The 27,500-nt window shown below is 38.2% G+C and overlaps 2 protein-coding genes and 1 pseudogene across 2 annotated transcripts in view; 2 read left to right on the forward strand and 1 right to left on the reverse strand.

Annotated features, from left to right (window-relative positions):
- The window catches only part of LOC137997453 (uncharacterized), a 10,680-nt gene extending 2,350 nt beyond the window's left edge, over positions 1–8,330 (forward strand). Inside the window, exons 3-6 of the mRNA XM_068843472.1 lie at positions 736–790; positions 2,553–2,581; positions 7,240–7,346; positions 8,040–8,330. Of these exons, the coding sequence (XP_068699573.1) occupies positions 736–790; positions 2,553–2,581; positions 7,240–7,346; positions 8,040–8,145 (297 nt within the window). The 3' untranslated portion in view covers positions 8,146–8,330. The remainder of the gene's footprint in view (positions 1–735; positions 791–2,552; positions 2,582–7,239; positions 7,347–8,039) is intronic.
- A 2,922-nt stretch (positions 8,331–11,252) lies between these two features.
- LOC137997452 (DNA fragmentation factor subunit alpha-like) lies at positions 11,253–14,617 on the reverse strand. Its single transcript, XM_068843471.1, has 2 exons — positions 14,335–14,617; positions 11,253–11,751 (listed from the first exon to the last, which is right to left on the reverse strand). Exons 1-2 carry the CDS (start codon positions 14,588–14,590, stop codon positions 11,351–11,353), a joined length of 657 nt encoding a protein of 218 aa, XP_068699572.1. The 5' UTR covers positions 14,591–14,617; the 3' UTR covers positions 11,253–11,350.
- A 2,991-nt stretch (positions 14,618–17,608) lies between these two features.
- Positions 17,609–27,500, forward strand: part of LOC137994845 (uncharacterized) — a 22,422-nt pseudogene continuing 12,530 nt past the window's right edge.

The following is a 27,500-nucleotide window of genomic DNA, read 5'->3' on the forward strand; positions in this document are numbered from 1 at the left end:
GTAGATTTGAGTACGATTTTATCTTAAGTGATCTCTATGAATTTGACATTGGACTATCATGAGTCCAATCCTGCAAAGAACGGCCAGTCAAGTAACATTATCTAGAAACTAAAATTAATTTGAGTATTAAATTTTCACCCTCAACAATTTTCCTTATGTAAACTTGTACACATACAATGTAGTTGTACTCATTCAGGCTATCAATGTGGGTGCTAAAGATTAACCATTTTTAATACTGTAATCTTTCTTATTGTCGCCAAGGGGGACTTTGTGGGTAAAAATTAACAGACTGCAAAGGTCTGCACACTGTGAAGTAGTATGCAATGTCCATTATTCGTGATACTGTGCTGAATCTTCCTGGCACTCCACTTAAGATAACAGCTTTATAATAATTATTAGGTTTTGTTTTGGTAGCAAGCCAGATCCTTTGCCTAGAAACTAAACCTTTCGTAATCAGTACAAGAAAGATAACAGCAGTGACAAAAAAAAAAAACACTGAAAAGCAAAAGCATGGTTTCCTACATTGTATCAAATCTGCAGGAGCCAGCTATTATTGTGACATCCCTGAGTGAGTCTCCTTCTGTCCTTTTTAAAATTGTTTTTACGTTAATTTATCTCTTTCTGTCTGGGGTTGCTGTGTACAGTGTATTTACTCCCTAAAAATAGTCAAATTTAATTTCTTTCTTCCATTTGTTTTGTATGTTTATTTTACTGATATTAGCATTTTTGTCTTAGTCTATACTGTTTCTCACTGGAGTTGCAGGGTGTTTATTTTATGAGAGATTTATTGGTGAGTATTGATCAAAGTTCTTCATGACAGCATTCAAAGGTACTTTATTGAAGAGGATAATATTTGAAATGAAACAAAAAGGCATTATTAATGATAGCTGATTTACATTAAATTTTTTTTAATGTCAGTCTAGTTTTCTAATAACGGATGCCTTCCATTTTCCCAAAGGTACTAAACAGTTGTTTCATGTGGCAAAGGAAAGTATATTAATTTTCCCGTTTTTCTGCTCAGAGCCAATCTAGTGCAAACGTTTTGGCAAAAAAATAGAAATAAACACAGCAGAAACGGACCTGAAAAGGAATAAATCAGATAAATGTATGGAGAACGTGTTTCATTTTTCCAATATTCCAGAATGTTAAGTCAACCTCTATGGGTATACCCAAAATTTTAATGTAGAAATTGAATTTTGTGTGTGTTTGGTTGCATAAAAAGTGTTTTAAATTAAAGTCAATTGTTAAAACTGTTAGGGGAAAAAAAACAGATGTAACATTATTGTAATGTTCCATTTCTATGGAAATAAATATGTTAACACAAAAACGTGAAGAATGAACAGAATAACCTCACCTAACCTTTGTTGTAAATCAGAGAGAAGCATATGAAATGAGTTGATGCCAATGTAAGCAATCATTCCTCTAAGGGCTGTATGATGGGCTTTAGTTACAAGCCAAAGCTACTGTACAGTACACTGTCTATCGTGAAGCCAGATTTTCTAATTTAAATTTGCATTATTTTACAGTTTTACATTGCAAGTAAGGTGCCATGAATCTCAGTGGTGGAGTATCCTAATATATATGTACACGTACTGTCACAATAGTACATGTACGTGTGCGTATAAAAATAGACTATTCTGGAGTCATCATTACTCTACTAATAGCATTACATCATTGCCTTTATTATTACACGTTTGCGCCATTTCAACAATTATTAATTCTTAGTCCTAGCATTATACCTGGCAAGAGCAAAACCCAGGTTACAAATCACAGTTTATTGTTTTACTCCTGAACAAAGGACGTTTAGGGCTAGTGTTAGCATTGGTGAAAGGTCAGGGTTGTTTGGTAAAACAATCTGTGTAACAACAATAATTATCCTGCAAAGGATCTCTGAAATAATAATTAGCTGAATCACCTCGAAACGATGTCTATCAGTCTTTAAAATTAGGGTTATGATATAGGGAGCAATTGAACATAACTGAATCAGGCCAAATGTTCCCTCGGTTTTTGTTCTATAAATGTATAAATGTATGGCATTTGACAGAAGTTCACTCTTTTTGAAGACCATCTTTCTACTTTTCTAAACATCAAACTTTTCTAAAACTTTAAACCACCCACTTTTGGAGAAGGTTGTGTATGAACACGGAATGCCATCTTTCATGTTTACACTTTTGTTGTTGTCTCCACTAATATTACATGTAATTTCCTTAATTGTCATACATGTAAAAGGGGGCAACATTAATATTGTTGTTCATTGAGAAAAAGAACCTTCTACAGTTCAAGCAAAAAAGTATTTACAGAAAAAGATGCACCTTGAAACTACTCAAGTCAATTGTTTAGTAGGATTTTTGCCTTGTAACGCATTTTGTTCTCATAGCCATGTCCATGCATTATTTTTTATCTTGCTACTAGCGATTATCCGAAAAACTGTAAAAAGCAACACGAAAACAACAGAGGGGCAATGATTTAAAAAAAAAAAAAAACAGGACAGCACTTTTAAGTTTACAAGATATTTTGTTGTTGAAATTAAAGTTCCATTTTCTTTATTATAGAAGAACCAGATGAGACAGGCACCAGAGATGTAAGTTACATGTCCAGTCTTGTGGTTTGGTTTGTTTGTTGTTTACTGTCTTTTGAGTTTCTTTCACTAAAATGTACATTGTATGTACAATTTTCGAACAATAATTAACAATTGGACTTGTTGCGGGCTACGCGTCAATACATGTAGCTCATGAGGGAAAGCCGAATGGGCTATTGACCCATTGCCCTTGAGGGCGAAGGGCCTAATTTTAATTACTGTTTTATTATCACCCAACTAGTCAGACAGAAAAGGCAATAATGAAGTTAGCAAATGCAAGTTGACAAAATATTTATTTGGGAATAAAATGAAAGAAAGCGTCATGCTTTTTGCTAGTCGAGGACTATAGTCCTCTACAGTGTAGTAGCGTACACTGTAGCCAATTAAAATCCAGGATTTGCATTAGTCCACTAGTTGGGTGATACTAATAATAATACATACATGTATTTATTATTGATTGAACATAATATTTAAAGTGCTACTATTGTCAAATTATTATCCCTTGAATTTTTAGGTTTATCATACATGTATAGAATTCGAACATAAAATACGCCATTTATATCTGCAGTGCTTCCAGGGATATTTAAGTTTGAAAAATGTGTAAAATTGCAAGTGAGATTTATGACGTCATTCATTTAACCCAATATAAAATCAAGCAGGTATATAAAATTGATAGGGTAAGAGCTATTTCGGTCAATTTGCAGCAGAGACCATTGAAACACAGTTAAGGCCAATAGTTATACAGGAAACACACCTTTGGGTGTAAAGAAATTGGTTCCTATGGCAACTCACTCTTTTCCAGTCCCCTCCAACTTGATTCAATATTTTGGATGATCATAAGCTAGAAAAACATTAATTTGTATATATTGAAAACTTGAATAATTATCTCTGGAACTAAAACACATATTTGAAAAGAGTAAACAACATTCTTCTTCTCGTACAGACTACATGTTTATTGTCTTTAAATGGCTTAGAAAGGAAAGATGCGAATTTTGTCATAGTAGCACTTCAAAATTAATGTGGATAAAAAGGTCATACCGTATTTATTCGATTAAGTGCCCAACCTCGAATAAGGAACAAAAAGTTATGCATATAGCCTGGACTCTAGTCAGGTGTGGTGTGGAGTCTGGCGATGTTGAAGAGTTTCCCGTCTGACCTCGTCTGGACATTCTGTACAGTCTACAAAGGCATACTGGAGCGGCATCAAGAAGAAAACCCCAAACAGGGTTGGAGCAAGGACATAGTCCTGCTTTACTCCACTGCTGACTGGGAAGGCATTGGAGGTGGCCCCATTGCAGCAGGCTGTACTCTGCATGTCCTGGTGAAAGGAGGTGATGATCGCCAGGAGCTTTGGAGGGCAGCCAATCTTCTGGAGGATCTTGAAGAGCCCACAAAGTCAAAAGCTTTGGTGAGGTCCACGAAGGCGAGGAACAACGGCAGCTGCTGCTCTTGACACTTCTCCTGCAGCTGACAGAGGGAGAAGATCATGTCCACTGTGGACCTCCCGGCTCTGAAGCAACGGTGTGACTCGGGGTAGACTTGCGAAGCAAGGCTCTGCAGATGGGTCAAGGTGACCTGAGCAGAGACTTTGCCAACTATGCTCAGAAGAGAGATGCCGCGATAGTTGTTGCAATCACTACGGTCACCCTTGTTCTTGTACAGGGTGACTATGTTGGCATCTCTCATGTCTTGGGGGATGTGACCTTGCTCCCAGCACAGGCAGAGGAGCTCTTGAAGCAGTTGCAAGATGGTTTGCTTCTCATGCTTCAAAACGTCCAGCGGGATACCCTCCTTCCCTGGTTCCTTGCCACAGGCGAGACCGTTGATGGCTATGTTGAGCTCTTCCAGTGTCGGCGTGTTGTCAAGCTCCTCTATGACTGGCAACCCAGGCAGGGCATTGAGGACAGTGTCTGACGATGTTCTGGGTTGAGTAGAGCTTGAGATAATGCTCCACCCAATGCTACAGCTGCATGCTCTGATCACTTATGACCAAGCAAGTCTTTGATTTGAACAGGGCTGTTTTGATGGCAGTGGTTTCTGGTAATGGCTGGGTCCAGAAGTTTATGACCAGGAATGGGCTGTCTGTGAGGCGCAGAACCACTGAATCGCAGAAAGACCAGGACAGACTTATCAACAAGCTTATTGCCGTGGACGAAACAGCCGTCTGGCAAGATAATTTTATCCTGTCCAGCACTACTGTTGACAACATGGGAGAAAACAGGAAGATAACAGGACATGAGAAGTCCAATTTAAAGTCTCTGTCTGTTTGACAGCAAAGGCAGATGGAACAAAACTAAACCCATTTATTGTCTTTCTGGGAGCCAAAAGAGAAACAAAGCAGCTTAATGAGGAGTTTAAAAATAAGTGCTATGTAGCCTCTTCTGTGAACGAATGGGTGAATGAAGACCTGACTCATGACTGGGTGCAAGGAGTATTGGGCAAGTTCTCATTTACTCATCGGATGTTGGCTTGGGACTATTTTTAAATGCTACATCATAGACAGCATCAAGCAAGAACACGCACATGCAAAGATAAACCCTGTCATAGTACCAGGTGGTTGTACTACCTAAGTATATCCAAGCCCCTGACGTGGCATGGAATAAGCCCTTCAAGGCCAAAGTAACTGAGAAGTATGATGCATGGATGGTTGACAGAGCTCATTCATTTACAGCTGCAGGAAATATGCGTGGCCCACCTCGTTGTGAAATCGTCAAGTGGGTTCCTGAGGCCTGGGAAACTCTAGACAGAGAGTTAATTATCCGTTCTTTCAGGAGCTGCACGCTTACTGTGGCTTCTGGCGGATCTGAACCTTGTCATGCAGGACAAGATTGCCTGGTATCCATCCAGCAAGCCCTAACATCTTCTCGCACGACTGACTCATTTGCTGACGTCACGCTGTCGGATGTCGACGAGGCAGCACCAGAAAGTTCAATTATTGATCTGATCGATGATGACATTGAAGTTGATTGAGAATTATGATTATGAACAATGAGTTGTTAGTCCTGGGCATACTTAAACCGGACCATGAACAGTTACAATTTATATGCTTTTAATATTTTGTCACAAAATAAACTTTTAGTTAGTTTTTAAATGGTAAAAATTCAAAAAGTGCCCACCTCGAATAAGCTCCCACCCGGAAAAAATTTGAATAAGCACCCTGGGCACTTAATCAAAATAAATACCGTATTAGGGTGCGGTGCATAATAGAGTGAGAAATTTCCAAGAATTTAGATTTTAAATTCTGGATTTTCATTTTGCAAATTCTTAGTTTCATGACAATCAGTGTTGGATCATTCCAATTTTGTCTTTGTCTGAAATCCAGAATCAAAATTAGTGCTATAAAATGTACATGTATATTGTACTTTACAGATTACCCAATTGAATGTACATTTTTGTACCGTTCAGACTTACAACACAGATGCCCCAAGCTCGGTGTGAGGTAAAGCCAACAAAAATATGAGCATTGTATGGGAATTCCGATAAAAGATAATTATATGAACAAATTCTCAGACAATTAAAAAGCCTAGTAACCTTGCTACCATTGAGGGTCGCTTCCTTCCTGTGTGTTTTTTCTTTCCAGATTCCACACGATTTGAGCTGTTTTCAGTTTGTTGGTTGTCAACAGTTATGATAAAAAACATCGAGGTCCGTTGACAACTGAGGAGTTGAAACGGCTCAAATCACCGTCGTCTAATCTGAAACAAACACACACACACACAGGAAGGAAGTGACCCACAATGACAATAAGGTTAGGCTTTTTAATTGAGAATTTTTTCCTATAAGTATTGTCTTCTCAAGTATTTTATTGGGATTCCCGAAGTATACAAATCCTTATAAATATTTTTTTCTGGCTTTCCCTCGTACTGAGCGTGGGGTTCCTGTGCTTACAACGAACAGATGGAATTGGTTTCCAAACATGTTTTTACTGCAGGCAGAGTCAGTTTCTTGAATGTGTTGAGAATCTTAATTTTGCACAAACATGACAAGTAAAATATTCTCTTGGACAGTTTGACACAGTGAAACCAACTATAAGTGTCACTCTTTGGAGGGAAAAGGTTAACACGGACATATTGTCAAGCCTTTCACCCCAGAACTGGTCCCCACTGACGAGTAAAATTGTCTGGTTTTAGACAAAGTAGAATCAGTTCTGTAAGTGCATTCTTTGGTGGGCATGGCTTAACGGTGAATTTGAGACAATATTATAGTTACTGTATGTTGCAAGTCATTAATTTTGTTTCTGTATGGCTGCTGAGAAGTGAATAGAACTTTTAAACCACCGCCAAGTTAACCCCATCAGAACTTGTGAAAAGAGCTAGTTTAATTGTGTGGTATGAGATACAATCTACATTCATATCGCATCTTGTTCATTCAAAAACAAAGTAAGGGGGAAGGGATTTGATTTTTCATTTAATTTATTTGCGCTGTGGAGAAGGACTAGAAGGGAACAATTAGGAACCATTTGAGCTAGTCCTCCCAGAATTGTGATTAATCACTCATAGGGCAGCCACAACACCAGGAATACCAATTTTCCCCTAGAATCTGCTTGGCAGTGACAGACAAAGCACTGTGACCAACATAGGAATTTGCAGTAAATAATACATGGCTGATTCACTTGACTAGTAGTATAATATTATAATAGTTGAAATAAATTTCACTTGCAGCCTTTGATAACAAGACTTATGATGGACTACCTCATGCCAGATCCAGAAACTGAGCAAAGGAAACGAAATGAACATTTGCGGTTAATGCGTGAAAGATGTGATGCTTAGTATCCTTTGGGACGTAACCCAAATTAAACATCTTTATGATTCAAAATTGTGAATGCACAATTCAACAGTCACATTTTTAGCAATAATGATGTGTCACCTTTACAAAAATTAACCAGTTTTATATTCACTAAACTTAAGATATATAGCTTCAGTAAAGCACTAGCCTAAGGGAGTTTTTATTAACTTACCCTTTACAATAATGTCCAGGTCCAGGGTTGAGGAATGAAACGCTTGGAGGATTTTCCTCTGCTTTATAAGCCGCACTTGTGTATAGGCCGCACCCCCAACTTTCACACATGATTTTAGAAAAAATAAAATTTTAATTTGGAAAGGCCATTAAAATGAAAAAGAATGGAGATATCCTTTCTCTTGTTACAGATACAGTATATTAAATTAATTTTGGTCTTGAAAAGTTCCAAAGTATTAATCAGTAAAATGAACAGATTTTGTACTCAAGAATACCACATCAAGTCTTAGGGTGATGTTATCAAAATTTTGGCAATTTACTTTTTATTAACCTCGCTGGTGACACAAAATGATGCCATTTTATCACGACTACACTTGTAGCTCCAGTCCCTTTCTGTCACTAATATACATGTACAGTGTATGAACCAATTTCAACATCATAAAGTATGTTTCACCCTTTTTTACATTAATATTTTGCATTAACCTCCTTGACCATTGCTCTTTAGCTTGGAGTTGAAGCGGAAACCTAACCTGGGTTTACAGCCCTTTGACATTGAATTTATTGAAAAGGACATCCAGAGAGCCCCAGAGTTTGGACCAGACCATTACTGAAGTGAGGAGCAAGTGACATGTATTTGTAGCAGATATGTTACAGCTGTATGTTTGCCATGTTGTAAACTGAACAAAGGGTTTTTGTTAAAAGTCATGCTTGTAAAATTGTTGTTGTTGATTTCTGTTAATATTGGTAAGATTCCATAATTTTGTTAATTCTAAATAAACTTGCCCACTTTTTTAAATTGCTGCTGAAGTGGTGCAGTATCTGCACTCATGTCCAGGTTTGCAGGCAGCTGCAAAAATCGTAAAAGCAAAAAGAAGAAGACAAGTCCTCAACTATGAAGGATATTTTTGCAAAAATTGCTAATTTTGCAAAAAATCCCAAAAATCTCATACCATGGGATGATCAAAACACTCCTTTCTACCATCATTCATCATCATCATCATGTAGCTGTTGTGGTTCAAAAATTTTAAACAAGTTCAGTTGTTGTCATTTTAATGTCCTGTCTTTGAGATTGTGATAATGAATATTAGACAAGGAAAAATCAAGACTGAACTGGTTAAACCAACAAACAATTAATTTTGAACCACAACATAGCCATAAAAATTAATGTTCATTTTCCAAATTACATAATACAGCATCATTCACTGTCAATAGATTTATTTTTAGACATTGACTGTTACAGCTGTATGCGGAAAAAATCCCAGTGCTCCTTTGCAGGAGTCCAAGACTATGACCTTCTGATTTCTAGTTCGGATGCTCTACCACTAAGCTATAGGAGACTTGTGGGAGATACATGTACCGGTAGGACTCAGGGATACTCGAAAAGCAATCCAAGAGCTCCTTTGCAGGAGTCGAGACTACGACCTTCTGATTGCTAGTCTGGATGACTCATGGGAGCTAGGACTCGGGGATACTTGGAAAACAATCCAAGAGCTCCTTTGGAGGAGTCAAGACTACGACCTTCCCATTACTAGTTTGGATGCTCTACCACTGAGCTATAGGAGACTTGTGGGAGATACATGTAGGACTTAGGGATACTTGGAAAACAATCCGAGGTCTCCTTTGGAGGAGTCAAGACTACGACCTTCCGATTACTAGTTCGGATGCTCTACCACTGAGCTATAGGAGACTTATGGGAAATAGGACTTAGGGATACTCGGAAAACAATCCGACAGCTCCTTTGGAGGAGTCAAGACTACGACCTTCCGATTACTAGTTCGGATGCTTTACCACTGAGCTATAGAAGACTCATGGGAACTATGCCATTCAAGGGGAGGGTTTTTGAGTGGATGTAAATGTAAGGCTTGTTAAGCCATTAGTGACTCCTGAACCGCCCCCCATTGATGAGTAAAATCCCCTGGGGGCCGTTTCTCGAAAGTCCCGAAACTTTACGGGCCATTTTCGGGTGTCAAAATTCCCTTTGTAACTCAAGAATGGAGAGCTTTTAATTCGTCAAACTACAAATCCCCTGGGGGCCGTTTCTCGAAAGTCCCGAAACTTTACGGGCCATTTTCGGGTGTCAAAATTCCCTTTGTAACTCAAGAACGGAGAGCATTTAATTTGTCAAACTACACAGTTAATTTTCTTTTTGTCACCTTGAAAACATGTTAAATGATCGGCTTTTCAAAACAAGCGGTTGGCAATTTAAGAGATGGCTTTTCGGGCCTGAAAAGTTTTCGGGACTTTCGAGAAACGGGCCCCTGGTGTTTGACAGAGAAAAATCTATTAAAAGTTTCATTCCTGTAAAGCTAAACTTGGGTCATGTGACAAAAATTAATGTTGCAACCATTGTTGCCCTGCCATACTGCCATCCAAAAAGATGGCAAAATGGAGCACATTCACTGGGAAGCGTCGGAACTCTTAATCAGAAGGTTGTACAGCTGTATGTTGCAAAGGAGCACTGTGATTTTTTGTAAGTATCCCTGGTGCATCATCCATTTCATTCACCAGGGTTACCATGTACAGTGTAGTAGCTCTTTCAATACAATAATTTTTTTTTTTTTTTTTCTGAAATGAAACTTGCCTTTTTTTCTCAAAGTCCCTGCCAATGCAAGATGTTTCTGTGTAATTAATTTTGTTTCCATTTATTCAAGGAAAGAGTTTGTTTTGAAAATGTACCATTGCTCAAATGTTGTTTATTACTAAGTAGACAAAATTAATATTGATTTTTGTTTGGGCATTACTACGTATTATAGAGCTGCAAGCATATTTAATTTTTGTAGACCGCAAGTGTTTTAATTAACATACCAGTACATAATAATAGAGTGACCTTTGATATTAATGTTAATGATAGGGATATTTAATCACTCTCCATGCATAATATGCCAGAGCTTTATTCTAACCTTTTATTGCAAATGCTGCCATAAAGGCAGACTTGAGACAACTTAAGACAAAAAATTGTGTCGTCGAATCAAAAACTGTAGGGGTTACATACAAGTCATGTACATATACCTTTTGTTCAACTCAGTAATCTGAGTCAGCTTGAGGGAGCTGAGTACGAGACATCAATGAGCTACAGCTAGTACAGACACAAACTGAAGTAAATATTTTGCATGCCAGGGTAGTTAGCCTCTCCCAGACATTTAAACATATTGAAAAGAAAAGATATGTGGCAACATAAATATGATAATGTTAAGACAACTTAAAACGGAAAACCGCTGACTTTTGGTAGCTGTCTATGGCTCAAAAACATCACATGATAAGGTGCCTTTGGTAAAAATGCATGTACATGTTCCTTGCTAGGGGCAGAATTAAAATAATAATTATTGATCCATTACAAACCGGGTTGCACCCAGATCAACTTCTCTAGTGCCTTGCCAAGGGGCCTGGAGGGATAGTACTGCAGGCAAGTGACAGATGGATTTGTCAGATTTCATCAACCATGTAATAGCCACCAAGTTTGAGTTGGCCTGTTAGGAGCCATTATTATCAATATCCCAGTTGCTTCTTGGTTTATTTCGTGGAGAACTACAGAAGGTGGGAATGCATAAAAAGTAGTTTTCAATTTCCATGGATAATATTACAATGTACTTGTCAAATCAAAAAATTATTCTGGTATTAGGGATTTTACGTCCAAAATTTCAAGATTCCAATAATGAGTTAGTGTCAGAAGTTCCAAACACCAATATTAGAATGATCATTTCAGTACTGAAGAGGAATGTCAGATGTGACAACTGGTATACTGTATTCAAATATAGAAACAAACCAAGAGATCAATGATGTTTTAGCCACTCAGCACAGAGAGAACTTTGTTTTTACTTATGTTAGTTGTTGTTCAGATGTTGGTCTAGGTCTCTTGTTCCCCACAAGTGTCTCATTTTTCTGAACCCTTTCTAACATTTTTAACAGCTGGGTAGCTTCCTTGAATTCTCTCCGTCTGTCTAGTTCACGCTGACAGGTCTCTTGGCTGTATTCAGCTTCAGCAACACTCTTTCCAAGAGCTGTTGCAAACTGATCACAATCAAAGTTAATCACATTTTCAAGGTTTTTTTCAGAAAATGAAATAAAAAATGTAGGGTCGTTTTTTATCTTGTGTAATAAATCAGTTGGAATACTGTCTTCAGTTTCCCCAGCATCTGTGCCATCAAATTCTATACTCTCATTTATTTCCAAGCTTGCATTAAAACTGCTGACACTCCCTTGACTTTGTAAACTGTCATCTGTGGATTAAAAGAGGAGCCATGAAATAAATAAACTTTGAACTTTTACCGTACAGTATAATAATTTTATACATGACATTATATAAGACTCATAGGAGCCTATATAACCTATGCCAAAAAAAAAAGACAAAAAAAAAAGACAAGGCAGCCCAAGTAGAAGTCAATCCCGATGACCACTAAACCACAGAAGACTAGGTGCCAGATTATCAAGAAAATGTGTATCAAAGAAGTGTGCATGTGACTGGAAACCAGTGTTTGTGTTTTTGTTGCACTCAATGCAATATCCGGTTATCGTATGACTTGGTAACACACCTTACCAGGCTAATAACATAATTTTATAATTTTGGCGGTATTGCCCGTAAAAGTATGAAATATCTTTAAAAACCATTCTAAAAACTTGTAAGCACCTGCTACTGGTTTTGAATGGAATCAATGCTGTTAACAACAGTTTTAAATGTGAACAACTACAGTATTCTACAACTGTGGTTGGGTCACAGAATGTGGATTTTACATAGTAGATTTGAGACGACAGAATTTAACTGGATATTGACCAAGATATTAAAAAATCACACAAATACTCTGAACTTTAAAGGAAATTGGCTAAAATTCCTTCAAACAAAGTGTAGGCTACCTGTAGCCTCTTGTTTTAATACTTACTATCAAGAAGCTATGGAAATGTAATACGGGTATAATTGTTTTTTTAAATGTTGCAAAAAGTTTAAGTAAAAGTAAAGTTGCATCTTTTGGTTTTCTGTCTGTCCACTTTCGATATATTAACATTCAGCTTGGCAGCAAGGCCTATAGGACAAAAACAAAGGAAACTGAACGAACATTGTTATTCATTTCTTTTGTTTGTGTCCTCTAAGTCTCACTATCAAGCTGAATTTGAAGCAATGACCCTAACAACCTTAACATATTTTTAAGAATCCCAATGAGAAAGAGGCAAGTCAGTTGGTAATTTACAGTAGGGTTAATATTCTACATTATTATATGGCTGTCTCACAAGGCCTGGGAACTACCCAATTCACGAATTTGATTAGCTAAAATCAATATTGACGGTGGTCTACATTTTCCCATCTAGACCGGCATCTAGACTGGTAATGTTTTGCAGTGAAAACGTTGCAAACTAAAATGCAAAAATATTTAGTACTTTCTTCAACCAATACTTATTATGGAAGTGCCAAAAAGCATGATGAGAAAAAAAAAAGAGGACAAGCAAACTTTGGCAGAATTAAGTTCAGGTCATCGCCACTCATCGCCGTTCGCAAGGAAAATGTCAGTACAAACCAGTTACATTAAGCGAATTAAATTGTATCTTGTTTGTCATATAATGAACATCTTATTAACCGAGCTTAGTCAGTCTGTAAGTGTATGGGAGAATCTTGACCAAGGTCAAGATTCTCCTATACAGACCTCCTGCTCGGTTAATAAGAGCTAATAGACCTTTTTACAGTTTCTGATGCCATATTGGTTGGGGGACAAACTCGTCTTAAATAACAGTGGATGTATGGGAATTTTGCCAACTTCAAACCATTACTTTTATAAATCCTTTAAGGTCTGGATAGCGAGAATACAGTGTACCTCTCAAAAGGAACTTCTATTGATAGCTTTCGGGAATTATGACAATCAGAATCAAGCTATAATGGCTGTAAACGAAATTTGTAAAATTCATATAAACCCTGGTAAAGAAATTTGAAGCCACATGAGGAGATTTGTAATATTCAATTTTCAGACGTTGTGCCTTGTGCAAGGATCTAATTTTCCGTTGAGTGAATGATATTAATAAAATGACTAAAAATATTTTAATTTTTTGTTAATCTGCCTTTCTGCGCGGCGTTATAGAGGTTTTGAATGCGGCCAAAAACCCATACATTCACTGTAATTTAAGCTGCGTTTGCACCCCAACCAAGATGGCGTCAGAAACCGTGAAAAGGTCTATTCTGAAAGCTTATTCGAACACATAATGATTTGATCATAGAATTCATAACAACTGCTGTGCATGAGAGAAGTAAGTAGGCAAATTTCCTCAAAAACTTCAAATCTGGAAGCATGCCAGAATTCACCAAAGAAATCAAATTAGCACGTAAGCACACACGAAGGGGCTAGGCCCTGGAACAGCCAGTCCCTGATAACAATTTCCCTTGAGGAAACTACCCATTTTGATCGAAAATTCAAATCGTTGGGACCAAAAGTAAAATTCGTGGGGAACATCCCTGCGACTTGTGCCTTCGTGTAAACCGTTCGTGAGGCAAGCCTTTGAAATCAACGAAAAAACAGCCAAGTGCGTGACCCAACTGTTTTGTTGTGCACGATCCATTATTGGAACGCTCCGAATTTCAGAGTCAAAGAGCCTCGAGATTTGCAGTCTCGTTGAACGATAAGTGGAAGAGTGCAAACATTTCAACAGGACTAATCCCGATAGTTCGCACCACCGTGTACACGTAATCTCTTCAGAAGATCAGACCTGAAGTCCGTACGACTAGTTTATAGTCCCATTGAGATCGCTGGGTATGTCGACTGAAATACACTATACAATGACACATAAATGACGTTTATCACATTATGATAGTATGATTTACATACATTGAGAGCCAGGGGACCAATCTTCACCATCGAAGACAATCATAAACTTCGTTTGATCTTCAAGAAAAGCAAAATACTCCTCATCATCTACCTCGGTCCCATCTGTCTCAAGAAACACGCGGCAACTCGCCGATGAGATATCTAACTTGGAACCGGCTTTTTCTTTAAGTTCCTCGAGGCTTGCTGCGACGATGCCTATGTTTTTTCTTCGGTCAGAGCTGCAAACTTTGTAAGGCCGCCGAGAGGTTGCAGCCATCTTGAATTACTGAGGAGCCAAGCCTTGACTCTAGCCCAGACCGTAGAACAAAGAAACACGCTAAGACATCACGCAAACATTCATCACGCACACATCAAATGCATGACTAAAACTAGAGCCCAACAATGTTGCGTGTTGTTGCGAGCGTTTGCACGGGCCATAAGGTCGATGAAACCGTAGAATTCACTAATACAGCGATGGCATTACTTTGTAAACCCAAGTACCGTTGTTGGGCGTTCAGCCATTTTGCTGTTGTCTTCTTAAAACATCGTTAATGTTATAGTTAACGATACCTACTGGATAACCATTCTGCAACAACAACTTTCAGAGAGCACTATTAAAGTGATAATTGCAATAAAAAAAGAAACGAACAAATACAAAGGTTGACTTTGGATTTCCTAGGTGTTAATGAGTTCTATTTGGTAAAGACCTGTAAAAGTTTTCTTACGGTAAATAGATGAAGAGAAATTTTGTTGATTACGCAAGAAGAATATCCAGGAAATGCAACTTCCCACGAAAACCACGAAACAGTAGGGAGCTGAAGAGCATGTGAAGGTCGCACTGCAACCGGAAGGGAGTTGTTTTCCCAGTTTTAATTGGCTTTGACCCTAATACATTAAATATTGTTAAGAACCTTTTTCCCGTTAGAGATGTTTAGTTTTAAAATCTGGGAGAAATTACTCGGCTCCTGGCATGCGAACCGTTCAGTTGTGGTTTCCGTCCATGGCGTGAACTTTACAAAACGCAGAGTATTCACTAACCTCTCTTACGGAAGACACTTCACAGACTCTTTGTGTGCTAGATAAGGAGCTTAAAGTTGGAAGTAAATTTTCCACCGAATTTCCACGAAAAGAAGTGTCGATGACCAGGACTGTGGTACACAGAGTCAGGATCCTAGAAAGCGAACTCTCAGACGTGATACATATGATGATTCCCATTTATTCCTCAAAAATCGATCTTTCGCTCGCCACACCATACATCTTCAGAGGTAACAGTTATACAAATTTCAAAATCTTACATCGTTGACATTTATTGAGTGACTGTTAACAAGATTGAGAACAACTTTCAACAGGAATAAACCCTACACTTGGTGACATTTGACTGGTTGGCTGAAGCATCCTAACCCAATGCTTAACCAGTGTTTTTTACTGCCAGAGTTCTCTTTCAGAGTTGGTTTCAACTCGCGCGTGAGTAACAAAGTTTCTTTGACTTTAAAAAAGGGGCAAAATATTACAGATATCGAAAATTTGTCAAAACTTTGAAAGTTGTAAACACTTTTGGTTTCCTGATAAGCAACGGCAGGTGTGACGATGTTCTCAGTGAGAGCTCTGGAGTGCTTGAATGCTAATTGCACTCTGTAAACAATCTTAGATCTTAGATTTTTTTAGAAAATTCTTGATCAGTCTAGTGCTTTGCGAAAAAAACAATTCAATTACACTTACTCGTGCAAGATTTGAGACCGCGTGAGATATCTTGGATTTTTCTGGAAAAATTGTGGAGATAATATTAGAAGAACTGCTTTGAAGTTCGTTTAAAGATGTCATTCATATTGTAAGAAATACTGCCTACTGGGTAAGCGTTTTGAAACCAAAAATGTGTTTTAAACTCAAAGCAAATTAGATAGTACCACAGAGGATGAGAACTAAATACAAAAAACAGACCATATGTAGGTCAGGGTTTGAATTACATTTATTTTATATTTCCGGGCTGTTAGAAGAGTGAAGGCTCCCTTTCTGTAAATCGTTGTTGAAGAAGTATTGTTTTGATTGCGTTTTCAGGTTAAATTATTTCTTTCCGGTCTTTGATCTGCATTGCTGTGTACATGTTGTGGTATACGAATCGTCAAGTTATGAGTAAAAATGATAATCATCATGTTTTTATAAACGCTGTGTATTTAATGTTTTTGATCGAGTTTAAATGGCCATAAAACAAGAGTATTTACGACTACGGATAAGTTAGGAGCCTCCGACAGGGTCCACAAAAACAAAGGTTGAGGATCTCTACCTCCCCATGTTTACTTATTATGTTAGAATGTGTTGCGATTGTCGCAACTATTGCCGGTTTTCACTGTCACACCACCGTCATCAAAACCATTCAACAAATAAAGTCAAGAATAAGAGATAAAAGAAAATGAATATTCAAACAGTCTCACAAAGGTTCAGGTCTGTGCGATGTTTCGTGCGGGAGATATTCAAAGAAATATTTTACTGACATTTATAAGGTATTGTATGGAGATGCCATGTTTGTGTCTCTCTGAGGGGCACAAATATGGCGGCCGGAAACTAACAAAGAAATGTGTCATTGAGTTTTGCTATCAGAAGCCTGTAGTCATCTTCTGAGGGCTCATAAACATCTGCATGAGTACTTAGTCTCATACAAGGACCGTTCACATTGCAAAATCTCAGAGGATAAGTCACTTTTTTAATCTACGTGGCAGCATGCTCGGCCGCAGTTTTAATATCGTGTCACGCAAAAGCTTAGAAGTTCAACCTTGCTTTATCACAAGACGAAAAACCCTATCAAGCTGGATGTTTGTGAAAGATAAGTCTTCAGCTGTTCAAATAACTAACTGAACTAAAATCTCAAAAGGATTGACAGTTCCTTTAAGTTTGATGACGTCGCGTAAAAACATCATCATCGTCGTCGCGTTTCGACCGTTACAATCATCATTATCATTATTTTTAATGCTATTATCACTATTATCATTGTTGTTGCTGTAGTTGCTGCTGTTGTTGGTGTTGTTACCCTGCGTGCAGTGTCCTTCGATCTTCCTAGATAAATCGCGAAGGGGAAGAAGACCAAAGAAAGGGATGAGTCAGTCCAGTTTCATGTGTTTGCCAGAGTTGTTCGAAAATATCCCGACTGTTTGTTTTGGTTTTGTGGTTTTGCGGTCACGCGTGATTTGAATTTTTAACGCATGCTCAATACAAAATGTCGAGGTGGCTGGCAGAGTCTCCTTCTTCCTCTTCCCTACTTATCTTCCAAAATCGAAGGAGACGGCTCGCAGGGTATAGTGACTGTTGTTGATGTTGCTGTTGTTATTCTTATTATCATTATTTTGATATCATCGTGGGGGCAGCGCCTTCACTTTTCACAGCTGCAAAGTTTGTAGAGTGTCACAGGAATGTCTTGCGAACTCTGTCAAACGGCTGCCTTTTGAACACTTTTGCCTATGAAAGGTATTGCTGAAATTTTCGTTGTATTAAATTTAACTAATTTATTTATTTATTTGTTCATTTTATTCATTTACGTTTCTCTTTCAATTGGATTTCTAACCTGTTACGTAAGCGTGTATGTTGTCGCTAAGCTTCCCAGATGGTTATTTTCACGCCATTTTATTTCAGTCTGTAGTTGCCTTTATCTCTGAGGTGAGGTGTGCCGCTAAAATATAGCTTTCTTTGAAAATTAATGGGAAAAATGTAAGCCTTTTTTTGCAGGCGATTTTAGTTTGGGATCTATTAACATTATTAATATTATTTAGGGACAGGCAAAAATTAACGATAAAAACCGACTTTTCGGTGTCTTCATGGCGCCATTGTCAAGGAAAATAAAAATTACAAAGTTTGCGGCAAGGTGTAACAAGAAATTAGCATACAGTGTTTGAAGCTAATTATATAAATACTTTTGCGCGAATTGAATCGCTTTGCACGTTCAGGGCGGGTTTTAGGTCTCTGATGAAAAGCATTTCATTCACCAAACAATCGAACTTATTTCTACACTTTTTCAGAATGCTAAAACGCCTCAGTAGGTCTTTCGGGACTTCGCAGTCCTCACAGACGCCCAAAGAACCAACAGCCATTGTTCGTGTGGCCATACCGTTTACTGACGGCCAGGAATCGGCAAATGATGTTCAGAAAGAGCTCAAGAATCTCAGCATAAAGTTGCAGACAACTGTCCAGCCAGTATTCGTTAGCTGCAACATTGACCAAGATCTTAAAGTACACGAAACCAAGCCACAGATCGTCAACCAACAACGCGTCGTTTATCGTTTTCAATGTGACCTGTGTGATGTGGGTCATGTGGGCTATACGCGCGGACACTTACACACATGTGTGGATGGACATAAACAAAAGGCATCTTCAGTATATAAACACTACCACGAACAGCACGGCAAAGTCCCGAAAGACCTACTGAGGCGTTTTAGCATTCTGAAAAAGTGTAGAAATAAGTTCGATGTGTTTGGTGAATTAAATGCTTTTTATCAGAGACCTAAAACCCACTCTGAACACTCTGAACGTGCAAAGCGATTCAATTTCGCGCAAAAGTATTTATATAACTAGTAGTAGCTATCGCTAAGTGCCAACGAAACAGTTAATATAATACATAGTTTACAGATTTGTATCAGAGTTCCAAAACACCCAACAGTAGTTGTAATTTTTTTATTCGAAAGTACTGCAACTCAACTTATCTAGTTAATAGAAATTGCACACTTTGTATCTCCAACAACAATGTAGATGTCAACGTGTTTTACAATAATATGGAAAGTACTGCTGTAATTTTTGAACGGCCGTAATTTTAACAGGAATATACAATAATTAAGTTGAATGAAATCAGTGCCGTGTAAAAAATCGCCAAAGCGTTCTCAGACTTTTCAGCGTGGAGCATGTAACGGGCCAGTCAAGCTCTCTCGCACATGAAAGTTGTTTCACTTGTAGAATTTTTATTTTGCAAGATGCAGCCATGAATTACAAGTCAAATTGATCGTTTAATTTTGTACTTTGCAGACAACATATTTTCTTTGAAAATTAAGTTAAATTTTTCACGACTCATTGGTTACAAAACGAAAAACAAAGTGCTCTACTCGCGGGCCGAAATCCGAAATTGACAACAGCGGCCGATAAGAACACGTACGCCGGTTTAGTTTTGAGCTCGTTCACTCAATATAGAACACGATAATTCAAAAATAAATATTAAAGAACACTCAAAGCAAGTGTACACAACACAATGGTCAGGGAAATGGGAAAAATGTGTTTCACTCTATTAACTATGTTTCACTCAACTCCGAGCACAAGATCATCAGTATGGTCGCTCGCGTCATGCAAGTTTGTCTAATGACATCACACATGAAAACACGCGCTTTCATTGGTCCCTACTAAAATCTCCAGGAAATCTTACATTACACTACGTAGCCTTACATCGAGAATTTTTCTGCCTGCTGCAATATTTCGCGCGGCATTAAGCTGGCCGCCTCGCAAGCCTCGCGTCTTCGCTCGGCTTGCTTGTTGGCAATTAGCCTCAAACACTGTTTGCTAATTTCTTGTTACACCTTGCCGCAAACTTGACAATGGCGTCATGAAGACAGCGAAATGTCGGTTTTTATCGTTACTTTTTTGCCTGTCTTTGCATTACCAAATCTTTATTGATAATATTATTTATATTATTATATTATTAAATTTATATTCATAAGCACTTTGTTTTATTGCCATCAACTTAGTTAAAAGTTTCCACCTATTATTAACTAGAGCATAGAAAATGTATGTAACTACTCTGCAATTTTTAGACTTGTGGTACCCAGTGCCATTCTCTTCGTAGTCGTTTGCATTGGCTGTTTTCGTTAATCTTGTTAAACTTGCTGTTTCCGCTATATCTTTTGCAAGTTATTTTCGTATTCCCTTGCTATTTTTGTTATACATGTAGTGCCTCCTTTGAAAAACCTGTCATTTTGCATTTATTTATATCCGCAAGTTGTCTTTATTTTTAAGTTGTTTTGGATTCACTTGTTTGACTCTTTTCTCTTCGTAGATAATTCAATGCCCTTTGTTCTTTATACTTATTTGTTTTCAAATTGCCAGTTTTCCCTTCGAAATTTTTTTCCAGGCTGATTTCTTATAGTTAGTCGTTTAGTCAATGTGTCGGTTATTTTCATTACATTTGTCCTTCAGTCTCCATTACTTGTCCCCCAGCTTTTTTTTCTGCACTTCTGGTGTTTATATGTGTAATCGACAGTAATTGTGTTCCATTGGTTTGTGATTCGTCATATTTGCTTTTGCATATAATTTCGAGCATAAGTGACCTATTTTGTCGTTTTTGGGAGTTCAGGGCTGGCAAACAAAACCCATGATTCTTTGGCTTTGTGCTGAAACTGGGTATGAATTGACTTGATTTCCGAAAGCAACCGTCGGGAATGTCTTTAGACCCGAACTCAACGCATTCGTATCTTACTTTAGGAATTGCTTGAACCGATGTCAAGGACTTTGGTGAGATTGAAATTTCTTTAAGATACGCAAGAATTCACACCACTGAGCTTATTAGGAAGACTCTCTTCAACAGGTATAGGATGAATTTTAATTTAATTTAGGTGTAGTTTAATTAATTTAATCTGACGCACAATCTGCGCGCACTATTTTCAAGAATGATCAAATCCAAAGCAAAACAGTCGAAGATTGAAACATGTTTTATGAAATGTCTTTTGAGAGGTAACACAACACAACTTGCTTTCCAATTCCACGCATCGTCGTCTTTTCAGTCAACATGGTCTGAAACTCGTCAGTAATGAGCAATTTCCGAGTTTCTGTCAAGGTAAGCACATTGGTGGCAGTTGCAGGAATGAAAAAACAATAGCAATAGTTTATTAAAAATACATATTAAATATACACGTTATATAAGGCACTGGGGAAAAAGCTTCTTTTAAGCCGTTCCGTTCTACACGTATATAGGGTTCTGTAGGTAGGGTTTCTTATCGTACGTCCATGCGCGCTCACCCCCGTCATTGTCAGTTGCTTTGAGAGAGGCCCTTCCCGTTAATTTTCTTCAAAGTTCTAATACAAACATCAATGCGGCGAACGTCCAGCCTTGGGCATTCAGCAAGTTCACGTGCTGTAGGTTTGTTTGGGAAAGATAATACCAAAAGCTCGTGTCTGGATTCTTTCCAGCAGGCTGTTCAAAGGAAGAGCATAATGCCAATCTTCGCAGCTATATTCCAAAATAGAGCGTATCAAACACACGTAAATTGAGACCAGGTCAGCTGCTGGGAAGTAGAATATGCAAAAAACGTAGAATATGCAAGCGTTTCGATGCTTTAGCAACCATTGATGCAATGTGTTCATTCCGCTTTAAGTCATTCTGAATAATAAGCCTCAGTATCTTATGTGAGAACTGGGTTTTTTCCTTGAAGAAACACAATCGCAACTCCTTGCATTTCTTAACGTGAAGACGCATCCAGTTGCCAGAGGCCCAGCTGTTTATATAGTCGAGTGTAGACTGGGAGGATGATAAGTTGCCCTAAGCAAGGTTCTCTGACAACGAGATATCATCCACGTCTTCCACGTTGCAAATTTAGGTGACATGGCCCTCCCCAAATCATTGACCATCATGAGGAACAAAATAGGGCCTAATTTGGTCCCCTGGGGGACCCCGGCTGTAACGCGGAGCCAGTCCAAAAATGTCTGATTTAACTTAACGCGTTGCCTTTTCTATCATTTAGAAAGTTGATGTTCCAGCGGGATCAGACAAAGTCTAACGTTAAGGTTAATAAGCTTTTGACCAAAAATACCATCACCTTTACGGTCAAAAGCTTTTGAGAAGTCCAAAAAGCAGACTCGGAGATGTTCATTAGGACTGTCGTGTTGTAAAAACCAATTATGGACCATATCTAACAGACAGTAAGACCGACCCCAAGAGACCAAGGATGGCCAATCAATCGAGTTTCTTCCCGCCCATTTCCCTTGGACGTTTCTCAATTTAATATCACTCAATAACTTAATGCCACATGCTTAAAACTTTCTGGTGAGCATAACGCGTAAACAAGCTGGTAACAAGCTCTAGTAATTTGTATAATTTCCGCATGTAATTTCGCACATTAATTCGTTTCAATAAACATTAAATCGGCGCCAGCTCGACGCTGCGTCATTCAGGATCCTTTACAAATCGAGCCTCGGGTATTTGTGCTCTGCAGACACTATTTCCTCTCTATAATCAAGTGTGAAAATCATCAGATCGCAAGATACGCGGATTCTTGTCTCCCTAGAGCCGCGGCGAACTTCGTGTGGTCACGTGTGGTACAGAAAACATTTATAGCGTCTTACTGATTTTTTAATTGAATTTCATGTATATAACTAGCATCGTTTCGGTATAAACTATAAGAAAATCTAATCCTCTAATTAGACAGTCCAATATTTGACTACAGTCGCATTTGATGACTTTTCTAGACTCCATCCACAAAGGAACTGACTAGACTACAATCATTATACATTTATTCATGTATTGACGACTGGTGTCACTACCTATACCACGTCATAAATTGTTCACTTTCAATGTTTTTGAGTAAATTACAGAGCATTTAATTTTGAAGAAATTTTAAAATTTGCGAAGATTTCATAACGATACTGAGAATATTGAGTGGATTATGAACGTTGATACTGAGATAGACACCTAAGAGAAGACTTAATTGAGAGCTACAAGCTCTCTATTCCCCCAAACTCTTAACTTTCAGAAATTTTCAGGTGACGTTTTACAGTGAAACCTTTGTTAAAAGAGCAAAAATACAGTAACCCAAGAGTTAATTCTCATGTACCATGGTCAACAATTGATATCAAAAGCCTATTGGCGCTCTCGAGTGGTTATTACTTGCTCCGTAGGTGCTAATGGTCAAATGAATGATGACAATGGCGCCGAGACGTTTTGACACCGATCCTGGCGTCCCTTAGCCGGATACATCTACACCGCTTAACACAGCTACTAAAGACCTTGTGTGGTGTGGCTGTGATCAGTGTCAATACTGTGGGCATCGGTGAGGTATAATAATGATGCACATGACGACTACAGCCAACCAGTTTTCATTGAAGGGGCTCACGCTATCCGAATAAGAGAAGGCGTGAGTTCGGACTGTTTTAATAGAAGGAAATAACAATATGGTTCTGTATCACAGAGTTAGATACGAACTATATTCCTTTGCAGGTACATGTAGTTTTTAAATGACTCTTCAGTTTAAATAGATTTTGAGACAACTCAGTACTGCTTCCAAAATTAATACACTTGATGTCTCAAAATACACCCTTTATATGTGGTTTCAGGGCTTTGTTCAAAGAACCGCAAGGTTTTACTGGTGACTGAAAGGCAGTTTATACTGATTAGATCAAATCATTAGATGACCATTAATTGCCGTTTGTTTGTTTTATTGATTTCTTTTAAATGTATAATTATATAATGGTATATTTTACCTAAAGGCATGCGTATGTGTAGGACCGCAAACCGCAAGCATGCATCGGTTTTCTCTCCCGAAATCTAAGAAGAAAGGTAGAGGAATTTCAACTCGTTATCCCGCCATTTTCGACATCCTGGACACAACCGAGGCGCAAATTTGAGTACCGTATTGAAGCATAGCTAATAAATAGTTTTATATAGAAAGCAGTTAAAGACTAGATAAGCAGATATAAGGCCAAACGCGGTGACAATCAGTTTATTTTATTCATAGATGATCTGGAAATATCGTCGTATCAAAACAATATCTCTTAAAAATAGTAGCGTTCCCCCCTGTCGGTTGCTTAAACAGATACGCCTAAGAAAACAGGCTTGTCGATAACAGGCTTTAATTTAGCACCCGTTTAAATTGAGTAAACAGTTAGACACCGTTTTAGAATTTTTCAAAGGGCTCGGCACCGACTACTGGCGTTTGTTTTCGTTTGGCAAAGATTATTTACATAGTTATCTAGGCTGTAATTGGATTGGATCTGTGAAAGTGTCTTTGTTGAGATCGGGCACGTTGAAAAGTGCGTTATTTGCTGCAGCTCCCATGATTTATGATTTGTATTTTTAAAACAGAAATTGGTGACGCCATTTATGAATGCAGACTTGGTGGCGAAAATTTAATCCCCTTGGTTCTCAGTGAACACGAAAATGGTCAATTTCTTAAGCCACCAAAAGAATTTTACACATCTGTTGGGTTTCTCGTCGCACACATTTTCATTTTGTACGGAGAAAGAAATAAAAGTAAAATCAGTAGACAAAAAGGATTGGTCTCTTATTTTGGCAAAGTGTTACCCCCGCGTTACTCTGACGAACAGAATCGGTGAAATTTGGAAGCAAATGAAGCGAACGAAAAAGTAAATGTAAATTTTAACATGACACCAATTTTCTATGTGTGCCGCCAGCGATAACAAGGCGGTAGTTGGAGTTTAAGAACGTACCGGCTGTATTGACTGTGATGAATCATTATTACTCTCAAATTCTGGCAAGGCCAAGACTGACAAGAATATTGGGTTTCCTTTTTAAGGGTTTTGTCTAACCGTAGTGAACTATATCTTGTTCTCTCGACCAATGTTCTCATCTCACAACGAATCTTGAAACTTCGAGACTGTTACTTTAATACCGAATGCGTCGGCAAAAACGCGACGTGTAAAAGGGAAAACCACATCTTTAAATTTCAAGGAGCTGAAAGAACGCGTTTCCTGTCATACAGTGCAATTAGTGGCCCAAAGTTTATCCTGGAACAATTGTCAAAGACTATACAACAGTAATCCGCTCCGATTGATTATCTCATTAAAATGATGTTCAGTCCGCATTATGTCATGTATTCTTATTACTGCCTCTTTTTACAGGAAGAATATTTGCCCATCGGTTCTACTGATTGGCTGGAGATGTACTCTTCCACAGGACTGCCAAACGTCTTCAAGGAATGATTTATGAAATACGCAGGCTATAACTTGGTTCACTTAGATCCGGAGTGCACATGCTATAAGTAGATTTCTTGAGAGCGTCGGTCAACCATAAACAAGCCTGCCATCATGTTTGCAACTCTTTTTGAAGTCCTTGTGTAAGTACATTTTTTTGGTTTCTTAGTGGTCTCACAAAAAGTAGATTTTGAACAAAAAACATGAAGTAGAAATCACTTCTTTTTGAAAGAGAGCTATCCCTGTTTCAAGAATTTATAGTATACTTTTATTTGAATGAAAAGCATTTTCTTTATATCGCTAGCAATTCAAATGAAGAATTTCAGTGGACATTGCAATCACAAATGGGCTCCCTAGTTTGACAAAAAAAATTGGCCATCGGCTACCGTTTTGCGGGAGCCAAATGTTCCAAGGAAGTTAGCTTCTATCAGTCATTTCTTCTTACGCGAATTTGGTGCATCGCTTTATGGAATAAACTTCTCTCTGCAGAGTTCTGACAGTGTTAGAGTTCCAATGGGCGAAGTCAGTCCCCGCCGGAGAAGGAGGAGGTATGCTTAGCTATAAACAGATAATGCCAGTGCAGATGAAATCAGCTTAGAGCGAAAAAAGCTACGTGACCAACAAAACCCCATTCGGTCTTAGAGCAAATTTACACTTAAAGCTACTTAACTGTGTGCTTAAAAGGATTCACTAATGATAGAGATGCATGCCGCTGGGCCGACTCGTGTAAACTTTAAAAGATAATTTGGAAGTTCGATTGAGAATGAGGGTAACGTAAATAGCATCCTTATAACACATAGGAGGGTGAGAAAAAATCAAGTCAGCGAGTCTCTCCGGTAACGCTTGATTTATGAGTCCAATGGTTTGTTAGCGACAGTCAGAGTTATTTTAGTTTGTTTTTCTTGACAGGTTCACACATAAATTTTCCGAAACACCGACTGTTTATTCAGGAGTGGTTCTTTTTAAGCGCGATGCCGTCTTTTTATCGCGTTTGTAAAGTGCTTTCCTTTTTTGAAATTTGGAATTATTTTATGGGCGAATCGTGATAACATTGTTTGTCGGTTCTATCACCGTTGTTGACTTAGGGTAGATCTAAGTCGTTTTACTATTATATTTGGATATCGGATTTATTTAATTCCATTCAGTAACCCTTAATTATTTATACATGGAGACTGTATCAGGCAGCAGCGCAAAATATGTTTTCGATCAAGTTCATTATGCAGCGTGTCGTTTTTTCCATTCCTGATAACCAAGGCCCACAAAGTCACGTCATTACGCCAGAGGCTTTTTAAACCAAAGGGGCAGCCTAGGTTCATCATCCCCTCATTTCATTAAAAGGCGAAAATAAACCGGCTGATCATTTTTTTGATCCTGCTCATTCTTATTAAATACGAACCTTGATTTTGTCGTTGAGACCACCTTGAGGAACTCCTGTGATCAAAAACTTGTGGAATCGCGTATAACAGAAAAAAAAATGAAGTTTAGGGCGATGCCATAAATTAACGGAACAGACTGAAAGCTGCTATATAGTATTTGTGAATTTTGAGCCTAAGAAAAAGGCTCGGAGCCAACTTTTAACCGTCAACTTACCAAAATACTTTAGCAGTTAAGTCTTAAAAAAACAACGACATATCACTCTTAGGAAAGACACCTTGGCCGGTGTTTTAAAGGGAAACATACCGGCATTCATTTCTAGGAACGTTTTAAGGTCGTGGGAAACAGCTTTCTACTGAAGTCAATTCTTGACAAAGCCATGGAAGCCCTTTGACAGAAAAAAAGTGTTCGGGTTTTGGGTTTCAAGTGTTTTCTCAATTTACCAAAACTTAAATTGTGAAATAAAATGCAGATATGTCAGATCATTTCTCTTTGACTCATTTGACCAATTATTGATATAGTAATTGACCGATTTTGGAAAGTCAGTTTTCAGTGGTACAGACCGGAAGAACATTGAGATCTTTTAAGCCGGAATAAATGAGTTAGTTCGTAAAGTACTTAGTATATCCAAAGAGATTGTTAGCTGAACTGAGACACGACATGCCCAGAAACCAACATTCACCGTCAGAAGAGAGCGCAAAACATTGTTGAGGAGGCAGCGTTGCATGTCATTGTTCTTGGGTGGCTATGGAAGCAATTAAATAAGGTCTCCAATTCAAAATGGGGAACTGCAGCTACATGGCCGATTGTCTAGCTTAAATTACTGGGTGCGCAATTAACTCTTGGAGTCTACAGAAAGATAAATAGCGAAGTTCCGACAATCAATTTCAATGGGCCTCATTTTTCAAGTGAAGAGGGTTTCGCGATTA

Source organism: Montipora foliosa, chromosome 3 (genome assembly GCF_036669935.1).
Source record: "Montipora foliosa isolate CH-2021 chromosome 3, ASM3666993v2, whole genome shotgun sequence".
NCBI classification, from domain to species: domain Eukaryota; kingdom Metazoa; phylum Cnidaria; class Anthozoa; order Scleractinia; family Acroporidae; genus Montipora; species Montipora foliosa.